General features: G+C 42.3%; 1 protein-coding gene across 1 annotated transcript in view; it reads right to left on the bottom strand.

Moving 5' to 3' along the window:
* The window catches only part of LOC119436398 (protein bicaudal C homolog 1-B-like), a 188,878-nt gene that overhangs the window by 68,972 nt on the left and 107,058 nt on the right, over nt 1-12,848 (bottom strand). Inside the window, exons 9-11 of the mRNA XM_037703239.2 lie at nt 9,872-9,929; nt 9,718-9,791; nt 731-914 (exon numbers count right to left, since the gene is read on the bottom strand). Of these exons, the coding sequence (XP_037559167.1) occupies nt 731-914; nt 9,718-9,791; nt 9,872-9,929 (316 nt within the window). The remainder of the gene's footprint in view (nt 1-730; nt 915-9,717; nt 9,792-9,871; nt 9,930-12,848) is intronic.

Genomic DNA, 12,848 nt, shown 5'->3' with positions numbered 1-12,848 from the left:
GTAAATTATGGAGCATTCATTAAAAGCACAAATGAAGCATTAGGCACAAATAAGCAGTTTCTTTGCATGCCAAGGACTCCGAGTGCGAATGATCACTGTATAGCCTGTAAAGTATGGCTACCTAAGCGAGGTAGCCTGCTCCACTACACAGGTTCTCATGTTTTATGCATATAGTATGCCCACTTAGGTGAAAATTTACCATACTTATACTCCAATTTTATGTCTAATTGGCCGCAGTTGACAGTCTTAAATATTCGAAAAGTATTAGATAATATTCACAGTTCAAATAGTGGCTATTCGATTCAAAGGCTGAATTGATTAGGACCCTATTCGATTCGTTATTCGGATATTTGCACACCCCTAAAAATGAATATTCGACTAATTAACAAACTTGCAAATTAACATTGAAACTAGTTTACGCACATATTGCAGTTCACATATTCACATATTTCAGTCCAGTGCGTTCAAAAGTCATACCCCCACAGTGACCTCGACCTCGCCAAACCCCTTGCTTTGAAGCGCATGTAAGCTTGCAGCAAAACTTTGATCACCGTGTCAGCTCTTTAGTAAAGTTGTGTTCACTGACCCTTTACAGTTAAAATTGAATTCCTGAAAAAAATTTCAGCATAACTTCTTCGGTTTAAACCAAAAACCAATCTTTATCCTAAAATTCTTTGACAGGATTGCATGATGCAAAGTTTTTGGTTTGTAGAAGGACAAAGTGCCACACCTTTGATTTCCCTCCATATCTGTTCCTGCATGCTGCGTCCTTTATGCGAAGCTTGGGGAGGTGAATAGGGAATCTTGTCAAGAGGTGAAGGGTTGCCGAGCTCATCAGTATCCAGGTTCAAAATAATACGCCGTACCTCAAAGAGCAGCCGTGATTCTCTTTCAGCACAGCGAGCCACAATGCACTGCAGATAATCACAAAGACTTAGACATAAAGAGATTCCTCTTACATTTATAAGAGGAGTACAGTAGAAGCAGCTTCAGCATTTCTCTGGGTACATGGAATTTTGATCAGTAATATGCAAGTAACAATTCTTATACAGTCCAGTGCCTCTACAACAAACGCCTCTACAGCAAAATGACCTATATAACAAATTAATAATCCTGTCCTGGTTTTATTGCGAGTGGCACCGTGTGCGATCTTAACAATGGAGTGACCTGTGTAACGAATGATTTTGGAGGCCCCAAGCACTTAATTATAAAGGTGTTTGACTGTACATGGTTGTAAAAGCAGGCATTGTATACAGGGTGTCCTAGCCAACTTTACACAAGGTTTAAAAATATGCCGAAGCACTCTAGGAGGATGCAAATGCATGTTGGTATTGCATGACTATTCTTTTGCATTGTTTTGACTATTCTTTTGTAATTGCATAATTAGTCAAGATTATTTAACTAGCTTCACAAGTAGTAACTTTAGGGTAAAAATTCCATCGAGAAATTACTAGAGTACATCTAATTCAGCAGCTCCTAACTTCGTACTTCCATAATTTTTTTTCTGCATCCTCTGAAAGCCTGCAAATAATGAAAATAAATAAAAAAAAGCATGTGACCTTGCCCCTTTGCCCACCGCAATTGCAGTGCTCTCAAATATGCCGCATATGAACGAACAGCGCATTTAGCTTGGTACGCTGCCTGGTCTGCTTATTGCTATCATGAACTGCAGCCAGGGAAGCACATCACCGGTGCAAATCATGCCAATGCCTGGGTAACTGCCCTGTTGCTTTTTAAGTGGCAGCACACGAGGCTAAATGTGCTGTTCGTTCACATGCGGCACGTTTAAGAGCACTTCAATTGCGGGGCACAAGCGGGCATGTCCCACGCTTATTTTCATATTTAACAGGTTATCAAAGAGGATGCAGAAAAACTTGGGTATCAAGTACGACGTTAGAAGCTGCTGAATTAAACGTTTTCTAGATCACTCTACAACTTTCTCGTTGGAAGTTTTGCCCTAAAGTTAAGACTTGTGAAGTTGGTTAATTAATCTCGACTAATTATGCAATTAAGCAGAATACAAAAAAGGGTGCGACTTCCTCCATACACTACCAGCAACATGCATTTGGTCACATCCTTCGAAGTGCTTTGGCATAAAGTTGGCTGGGACACCCAGTACACACAAGTTAAAAGTACAAAAATTGGTGGTATACGAAAAGTTCAATGACTATCAGTGCAAATGTTATACCTGTCAAATATGAAGGTGTTTGAAAACAATTTACCACGAAACATGCAAGACCCTAAGCAGGAATAAATTTGAACTGGACTGAATGTGCACCATGAAAACATAAGCAACACCCTTACTAGCAGAATGGAAGCACAGAGAGGAGACAGCGTGTAAATACTGTCAAATAACTTTGAATGCCTTTGAAGCAAATAAGCACAACAGCTACTTAACTCGACACCAAGTAATATTCTACACTTCGCTCAATCATTTCAAGTTGAGCATCTCATAGGAAACAGCTTGAAAAATATAAGTGAATACTTGCTACAATGAAGACCACCCCTTCATAAAGTTTATCAACATGGAACAGACACATCCCTATTGCATGAAGAAACTATGCATAATGAACACCGATCAGGTGAATATCATAAAAGTTAATTGCATGAAGTACAACAACATGTTACAATGTTCAATGCAATCAGCATGTCTGTTCTATCAGCACACGTACCATTCCTGAACTAATAAAAAAAAAAAGAACAGCCTATGTCACTGAGACAGCACACTGCATAAAATAGATCCCTCAAAACATTACAAAATTTGTTCCCATCATTCTGCCTATTTATAAAAGTGATCAGACAGCAAGATCTGATGGCAGGCAGATTCGATGCAGTGAGCTCTGAAACAGTCAATCCCTGGGCAGCCTTGTTGGCAGAAACACCGTGCCTGCCAACAAACACCCTCACAAAGCAAAAATACTAGAGGTGTTTGATTCAATTCAGAAATTAGAATATGAATATTAGAGAAAAATCACCTCAAATATAGAACTGAATACCAAATATTTTTCCATTTTTAAACAAAATATAAAGGTTGCATGAAATACATTTGGTAAAAAAGGCTTACATTATTTGATACTTGTAATGCCATTCCTAACTGGATGATTTGTCAATTGAGTAGCTTGTAAATGAGACAACCAATAGGCTATATCAGGATCACAGTGATGCTACTGCAGACTTGATTTGGAGCAATTTTTGGAGCATCAGGAAGTTCATTTTGGAGCACTTTGGAGCAGGCAATTCGGCATTTGGGAGCAGCTGATTTTTCACATCCCGAAGTATTTCGAAAAAACAAGTTGAAATTTACATTCAAAGACCTGAATAACTTGTACATTCGTACGAGAAGCTTGGTAAACATTTCCATCTATTGCAGATCTCGTGGAGAAAAAAAAATTAATCTGTGCATGTGACACACACACATTGATATCATTTCATATATTGCTAGTTTTCCCAGATGTCACTCGGTATATCCAGAAACAGAAATGATGGACACATTGGCGGCATGCAGTTATAATCGCATGTCATGCTGCTCTTCAAACAAGCTACAGTTGAACACCACTGTTATGTTGCCGGGTGCTGCGTTTTCCCGGCTGTTAAGTCGTTTTCGACCGGTCCGGCATAGCTCCCATAAGACCCAATGCATTGGTAACCCTGCTGTTGCGTCGCAAATGTGGGACCATTCCCGCATCATGCATTGCAAACTGCCACCCTGTGCCGGCCCGAGCGGCCATTTTGACTTTTCATGTCACTTGCCTTGGTGGCTTGACGATGGAATTGGCTGCCGAAAGTGCCGGGGCGACACCTGTGAAGTGTTTTCGGTTTCCGCCAGCAAAAGCATGGCCTTTGAGAGCTGTATTTGCTATCTAAATATGGTGTCTATGACGTGTTGGGGCCCTAAAATTGGTTTTGGCGCATAGATGTTGCGTATAAAGTCCAAGGGCGATAACGCCGTCGCTGCGCGAGGTATGCTGTATGTGCGAGTGAAAGCATGCGAGGGGAGCCGACGACAGCGGCCAAATCTCACGCGCGCAAGAAAAGCAGGAAGGAAGCGCCTTCTTCCATCCTGCTCGAGGCACCGGCGAGGAAGCGAGGGGGAGGGAGGGAGAGCGGACGGCATTGTACTCTGGCATCAACTGCGTCGGGTAGGCTGTATCTTGAAGGGGATCTGCATTGGGGGCCGATTCTACGCAGTGTAGGTGCGTCGGCGGCTCGTAGCTTTGTGCGTGCTGTGTGTTTGCGGCACTCAGTTTGCGTGGAAGCGATAGACACCAGTAGGAAGGTCACTTCGTTCGCTGCTGCTGTGGCGCATATTCACGCCAGCATTTGACAGCGTGTGTCTGCGCTCATAGAGTGTGATGTGTTCATGTTTGCCCGTGCGTGCTGACACTATGCTTGTTAATAGTTAATATGCGAGCGTTTAGTAGTTTTATCGTCCCTGTAAACTTGTATACTACTTACTTTGTATAGCTGCCTACTAATTTGCAATTGCAATCGATGCTTCGGCTTTCGGGCGAAACTACGACTTTTTTCCACACGTATTAATTCAAATAATATTGCGTGCTGCTCAACACTACTCTCATTTCTCAATTCTTCCCGTTTCTCGGCTTTTTTTTTTTTTTTAACGCGAGTGGCAGAGATCCGAAAGAGACAAACTCAATGCATTGTTAAGGAAGGTAATCAAGGTAGCTCGTGGGCTACCTATGTAGACGGAAACCAAAAGACTCATGCAACTAGGAATGCACAATACACTGGAGGAAATAGCCGAGGCACAAGAAAGAGCCCAGTTCTTTAGACTCTCTACCATGTGATCAGGAAGACAGATCCTCAAACGAATTGGTATACCAATTGCAGCAATAGATAATAATCAGAAATTCCCAAAGATCCGCGGAAGAATATCACAGTCATGCCTGTTCCAAGGAATGTTCACCCAATTCATAATGTGGGCAGGAGGCAAACCAGAGCCAAAGCCCTGCTAGAGAAAGCTCAAAATCGGGCTGAAGAATGCTCATTCGTTGACGCGGCTTTCATGCCCAATAGACGAGCTTTCACAGCAGTCCTTCTGAACGGCAAAGGTGAAGTCGTCAACTCGGCTTCCACGTACACCACGCAAACAAACATTGCAGAACAAGTAGCCATCGCATTGGCCCTTTTAGACCAAAAGAGATCCAGGATCCACAGCAATTCTAGGGCAGCCGTCCGAGCCTTTGCCAAAGGAGTCATCTCTAGACAGGCCCTGGCAATTCTCGACGAAAAACCAAGGCAGGGCCCGTGACGTACGCGTCATGCGATCCTCCAGCTCCAATATAAGAGAACACAAGGAAGGAATTTCACTTGCGGATGCTAGAAGCGGGTAAGTGGAGAGAGTATGTTGGCGGTGAAGTTACCTCCTGAAATCATGGGCTCCTGGCACTTCAAATATTTCTATTTCAGCTATTAATGAGCCAATCTAAAAAATTCTTGCTGTAGATTGCTCCCTAGAGGACAACCTCCAGCATATAACCAAAATTTGCTATGTGGCCTGGTGAGGGGGCCCTCTAATGGTAGATTATGAAGGGGGCACTAGTGCCTTAACTCCATAGAATGCAAACACAATTCTCTACATTAACGGAGATTAAAAGAACTTGATCACCTCTATATATGGCCATGCCCATTCATACCAAGAAAACCATGAAATGTTGTTTTACTTAAAATTTAGTATATTATAATTAACAATTGGTTTGCTCAGCTATCCAGAAGTAAAACTTTCCAGCAGAGCCAAACCTACGAGGCCTGCAAGCACAGATGCATGCACAGTGAGACGTAGTGCCAAAGTTCAGAAACTTGATTATAGCCTTGAGAATTGGTCTTTTCAGCAGGTCTTAACTTGGAAGTTTCTCTGCAGGTCGCAGCTGCAGCTTATTGCGTGATTTTGCTTCATTTGTTTAATAAAATTTATTGAGGCTATAATACTAAAATAGAGCTCCAATTTCTTGAATGAAAACATGCAAGGAACCAAAAAAAATCAATGCAATGCTGCCGTATAGTCATTAATTTGGATTTAAAAAGTAGAAACAATTTAATTGCTTTGACACTGGGTAAATTCACATGTGTACAGCACAGCCACAAAATCACGGACTCCCTCTCGGGTAGTGCTTCGTCCTTCACAAAAATGGAGTACGCAGACTTGTGTGGTATTGTTTCAAACTGCTCTAATACACAAAAGGAATGAAGAAGTTAGCGTTGAACACACTTGGAACAGTGCGGAAGGAGTGCAGTAAAGGTGCACGAACTCAAAGAAAACAACTGTACTTAAGAATGTCAGTGAGCACACCATGTACAAGTGGATGTTACAAGAGAGGCAAAGAGATGGCGCCACCATCTCATGCGACACACTCGCCAAGTGCTCCTTCTGAATCCTTTGCTTCTGCTGTCTCCGCAACTCTCCTTTGTTCTATCTTGAAGATACATGCCTTTTCTGTGTCATTGCGATAGCAGCGACAAAAAAATTGATATTCGCTCTAACTGATCTCACTGCACAGTGTTCGTAAATGCTGTCACCGCCTGCACTGCAGTGCTCGCAGCTAGCAGACGACAGGGTGCCGAGGGACACCTGTAAGGTGTGTTCACCCTCCTGATTGGTCGAAGCCTGTATCTTCCACAGTGTTGCAAGGTACTGAAACAGTAGTATTCAGATGTACAGTCACAAGACTAAATGGTCCCTGAAACAGTTTTTGTTGAATGCCTAGACACAGAAGGCATCTCTCAATGAATACTTTTGAACTAGAATTTCGTGTCAGCGCACTATAATTAAACATTACCCTCCCCTCAAGCCATGGCATTCCCCTCCCCCCCTCAACCTTTACACCATGTGGCCATCACTATGTCCCACCTTCGCAAGTATTGTCTACTTCCGGTTGATTTAAACCGAGCCTGTTCCCGTGTCTTTTCCTATGCAGTATTTATCATTAGGCGTGGATTCCATGGAGCGAAATTTCAAGACTAATTTCGCGCAGCGAATGGAGATGTGGCACTACACGCTATGTTCTATGTCTTGCACTACATGAAGCGAAAAGAGACTGATGCCGCCGTGGACGTTTGCCGCATTGCCGGGAGCGTATACACAATGTACACTACTTCCACTATTAATGAGACAGTGTTAAAGGCCCCATGTCGCAAAAAATCCAGTGTAGGCACCAACTGTCGTTTGGCGAGAAATCATTCCGAACCACAACCACGCAGGCCCTCCGCGTGGCGCAGAGGCGATACTGAATTAATGAAATTTCTCAAAGTAAAATGCGTCAAAAAAAAAATTGTGAAGTACAACTTAAAACAAACTACAGACAAGATAGCATCGGATATATGCGAAAACATAATTCTGTTATGCGGAAACTCGCAAAAACCCCTTTCCAGCGTTTCTACCATTCATAGAGCGGCACAGCCTGCTCTGTTCCTTGCAACATCATCCAGATGGCGCTCGCCTCCGTGCAGCCATCATGTGCGGAAGCGAAGGTGGAGAGAAAGAAAGCTGTGGTTGCTGGGAAGAGAGAGAAGCAGTCAGGGATCTTTGAAGCTATCGCATTCCAATCTTAAAGGCGAAGCTTAAGCGCCCTCAAAATTTTTTGATTTGATAATTGCTGATAACATGCACATATATTAAAATACATGCGTTAACAATTGCTGGTAAAATTTCTTTGTAGCCATCAGCGGAAAAATAATGCTGACGCTAACTAGTGAATGAGGTGAGATGACTATCTATAACAAAAAAAAAAAAAAAGAAAAAGTACACCGACATTGGGAATCGAGCCCAAACCTATGTGGGAGGCGGAGACAGTACCCCTACATCAAAGCCCAACTCAAGATGGTGGCTCTCTGACAGACATTGACATGCCTATAAGGCACGTTCAATTGCCTACACAAATACAACGTGTAGGCTTCTTCGTAACGCTTCTTTTCTGGATTTTGGCTTGTTAGGATATCTTTATGCTACCATTTGGGGCAAATTATAAACAAATCTTTGCTCTCTGACAAATGTGTAAGCTGCGGTTACTGCTAACAGTGCCTCTTTTCAAAACTGCAGGCGATTGCTGTGTTGACCAAGGAAGTTGGGGTTGACATTGATTTTCAGTGCTCACGTCTTCTACAGGGTGTAGTAGCTGCAGTTTACTCCTTGCACACACCTGCAGTCCAAGACGAGCGTAATACAGTGGTAGTACCATTCATGTTGCTGCCACCAAAGGAGACATCGCTGCTTCTATTTTCATGTGAGAACCTCCTCCGCGTCCCATCAGTTGCCATTGCCAGAGGTGTAGTAGACGATCTGCATTCTCAGGTGGAAGTGGGCCATAGGTTTAAGAAATGTATACGTTGTATTTGTGTACTTACTGTTATGAGTACACAAATTACAATGCATAGGTATGCTATTAAACATAAGCTTAATGTAGCGGCATGTTTTAAACATTCCCAATGACGTAATGCAAGTAGCCAATCTGATTGCTCGCCCAAGTGACATCACTAATGCCCACTACAGTTAAACCTGCTTATAACTCACCTCCATATAATGAATTCCTGGATATAACGAAGTTTTTCTATTCCCCGTTGTTACTCCATAGAAGCACATGCATTTGAGACCTCTACGTAATGAAGTGGCAGCAGGAGACCCCCTCGAAATAACTAATTTTCCCCGCCGACAACCTAGAGATTTTGCCTCAAATTTTGTCATTTTTGCGCTAGCAGCAATCGGAAGCACCTTCTCCGCCGCAACAGAATGTGACCTTTCCTCCTCCCTTCATTTAAAACCTGATCCCGCCGCTTGCTGCAGCTGGCCTAGCCCACCAAGCCGGCACTCTCGTTTTCCAGTTGATGTTGCCAAAGGAAAAAAAAAAAAAAAAACTTTCTTCAACGGGCTGGCAGCGCCACTCTTTGGTTACTGTGCAAGTCTCTGCTTAGTCTACCAATTTAAACAGCGAATGTTTACAAGTTTATACGGCCAATAAAACTACTATCCTTACTTCGTATAGCTGTCTGCTAATTTGCTGTTGCAATCGATGCTTCACCTTTCGGGCGAAACTGGGACTTTTTTGTTCATTGCAACTTTAGTGTATTGGGAGTAAATCTTGAGCGATAGTTGAATTTCTGTGTGAAAGCATGAGGTGCGCAGGTACTCCAAAGGATTTTTTTCCCTCTCTTTTGGTCACAGAAAACAGGTGCGCGTCACAATCGAGGGCGCGTTAGAGTCTAGTAAATACGGTAAGTGTTTCTTTTTCGAATGTTCGTGCCGAACCTGCATATAACGAAATCCTCTTTATAACGAAGTTTTTCGGGAATTTGTCAATTTCGTTTTATCCAGGTTTAACTGTACATAGCGCGAGCATGGGAAGGGGTGGCTGAAAATGCAGGGAAGCGGTGCGACTGCGATCGGTAGCGATGAGCATTTTTAAAACCTTATAATGAATTACTCACTTCCCACTGAGTGCTTAAATCTGTCTCACCAGAAGGAGCTACCCTACTGACTCCGAACAATTGTACACAATGTTCACCCTAGGTGTCAGTGACTGGCCACACTTGACTGCAAAAACATTTATCAACTATTGCACTGAAAGAAGAGTAACCCAGCTACTGAACCACTTCCAATCAAGTAAAGAAACAAAATAAGATACTAACTATCTTAATGAAGTGCATGTAAAATGACATGCTGAATGAAGAAGTGGCTCGGGATTCCACAAGAAACAATGACTCGCTTACCTTGCAGTTGCGTTTAGGCTTTGGCTTGATACAAATGTGGACATTCGTTTGGTCCATCAGTCTTGAAATTGTGACTGAAACATGCACAAAATAATTATAGTAGGCAAGAAACAAAGAACTATATCCAAATGGCAAGAAGAGTGAAATGACATACGCATGTCAGCGTCTTGGCCCTCCTTGAGGTCAAACATGAGAACAAGGGGCAACCAGCCCTGTGAAAGAACAGACTATATAACTGGCCATGGAAAAATTGAAACATACATATAGCAGCATATAAACTCTGGCAGAAATACAACATTAGTATGTTTTTATAGTTTAATAACAGCCCAACATTTAAGTTGCCATAAAATGTGTCCTGCCTAAGCTTTACAAGCAGTTGCAGAAGCAACAGTGGCAATATGTGCAAGGTGACAAAATAAATTAGTAGTCCAAGCACAGGCCTCCTTCCAAAGTTCAGTTCTCTAGCAAGAGAACCGAGTGCAGAAAAAGACTAAGGACTGCAGCAATAATCTCTTTTTAAAAAACTTGCTGGTTGAGTTTGTTGACGCATCATTACAGCAGAACAGGTTGTCATCTTCATCACAGACGAAAAAAACTGACACAGTACTATCTCGCAATGTGTGTATTATGAAGCTCATGGATGTTTTTGCAACCAAGAACATGCACTTCATTTCCAAGTAACCCACATGAGTGCCTCTTCCTAGAAATGCTATTTTATTATGTAATAGTGCAATAGATGCCATGCTGGCACACTTGTCTTCCGATATCAGAGATTCTATAACCTCATGAAAGAAGGTGCACCACCACAATCCTTGCAACCATATGTAGCCACCCTCTTGCCACCTTTTCACTACTGTCAGCATGCCTCTAACTTTAACACCTACTGCTCAAGCAACACCTTGACTGTTGTTAAAGGGACACTAAAGGCCAATACTAAGTCGACATGGACTTAAAATACCATTCCAGAAACCTCGCAGCACTTGTTTCGTGCTAAGAAAAGACGTGGTTTATGAGAAAATTCGTCTGAAGGGTCTGCATACCGTTCGCACAATTCAAATCACCCGCCCCAGAGCGGGGAGTGGCGACGTTGCATACGCCATCACCGCCCTTTACTGCCGTCGGAGTAAAATGGCGGTTTTCAGTGCAAAACGCAAACGCGCGGTCATGGAGAAACCGAGTCAAGACAGCAGTGGATTCACTGCTGCAGCTGCTCTTGGTTAAGTGGCGTGGACCATTTGGGAACCCCGCGATACACATGGACGTGGCATTCTCTGCTACTTGCAGTTCGAGTTTCGCAAGCCAGCAAAACTGGCGCAGCACTACGCGATAACAAAACTACTGAAACACGAAAGCGCAGGCAGCACAGAGTGAAGAAAAAAAACCTTTTGGCCACTTTAGTCATTGTCAAGGGTAACATCAAGGAGTTTTTTTCTAAAAATAGAATAGAACTGGACAAGTAGCATTTTCTTTCATCTTATATATTCTTTCATCTTATAAAGCAATCGAATTATATTTTTATTACAAGTGGTTGAGTACTAGTGAGAATTATGATGACTGCCTTCATCATCAGGCTAGTACTTGAATGTCCGGGGGGAGTAATCGTGTCTTTCATTTACCTCAATTTCTCTATTACTAAAGCTCTGTTCATGATAATATTGAACACCTTAGACGTTCGAGCACTAATCTATCACTTCAGCTTGACTTAATGCCTTTAGTGTCCCTTTAACAGTACACAACAAGCAATCCTATGAACGCAATGCATTTACCGAGTACCTTTTCTTTCAAAGCAGTTAATTTATTACTGAATTGCCTTAGTGTAAGTTAATGCATCAAAAGGCTCACATACAATGCCTAGATGAACAACTCACATACAGCAAGTTTACAAGTGCCATGAACTTGAGCGAAGCTGTGCTCAGCAGTCAAGGATGTAAAATTTGAATGCTGCATTTCGTGCAGGAAGGGCAAGAGTCATTGCGAAGTGGAGAGCTCATCCAGGACAGGAAAAACTAAATGCATGCACATGTTCACGAGTTCGCTGGTTCACATAGTAGAGGCATTCCGACATTGGAAAACAGCCCTGTGACATGCATTTTGCAAAACATACACTAAGGAATTTAGACTTCTCGCTCAAGTAATGTCTACCTCCAAGTAATCCAGCCGAAGGAGTACAATTATGCTATCTGCAACGAGCGATTTTTGAATATTGTTAAAGAAATGCCCAGTATAAATGTTAACTGATATCTTGCAAGACAGGGGCCTACAAAACAGATTCTGAAGCATTAAAAAAAGTTGAATTCTGGGGTTCCACATGTCAAAACCACGATCTGATTATAAGGCACGCCGTAGTGAGGGAAACTCTGGATGAATTTTGACCCCTTGGGGTTCTTTAACGTGCACCCAATGCATGGCACACGAGCGTTTTTGCATTTCGCCCCCATCGAAATGTGGCTGCCATGGTCAGGATTTCATCCCATGACCTCGTGCTTAACAGCGCAACATTACTAAGCAAGCAACCGCGGCAGGTGATTCTGAAGCATTCAGTGAGACAAAAGCGTAGCATCAGCTCCTACTACATGAGGATATTTTATATACTACAGCTGGACATATGGCGATAAAAGGAGTGCATGACATGCAAAGCACAAAAAAAAAAACAAAAAAAAAAGTACACAGCACCAAGAATTTGCAATAGCTGTTAAATCTCACTGGAAATTTGTGAACAGTTTCACGCAGAAATTTCAGCATCCACTGGTATGGAGAAAAAAAAAAACCATCAACTGGCATAATAATTAGGTGGTGATAATTACTAGCTGTCAGAGGCTTTGAAAATTTGCTGTAATACACTGAGAAGCAACATAGCAAATCTACAAAGCCATGCAGAATCTTCCAAGCATTCTTATGATGGCACTCATGTAGTGGAATTAAAACTCGCATGCTGAGAAATCTGTCAAAATGACTGCATATAAATTGAACTGCCTTTTTCTGTAGCAATTCTAACTTGTTAATGTCAGGTTTTTTTTTTTATGCAGATTCCAGATGGTCACATACTCGAGAACTAAATGGATAAATAGAAGTCTTGTAGGTGAGCAACTATTCTACTTTACATACTGCTGCACATTACATACTGCAGAACA

Source organism: Dermacentor silvarum, chromosome 1, assembly GCF_013339745.2.
Source record: "Dermacentor silvarum isolate Dsil-2018 chromosome 1, BIME_Dsil_1.4, whole genome shotgun sequence".
NCBI classification, from domain to species: domain Eukaryota; kingdom Metazoa; phylum Arthropoda; class Arachnida; order Ixodida; family Ixodidae; genus Dermacentor; species Dermacentor silvarum.
Note: the sequence above shows the minus strand (reverse complement) of the source record. Positions and strands in the feature narration are given on the sequence as shown.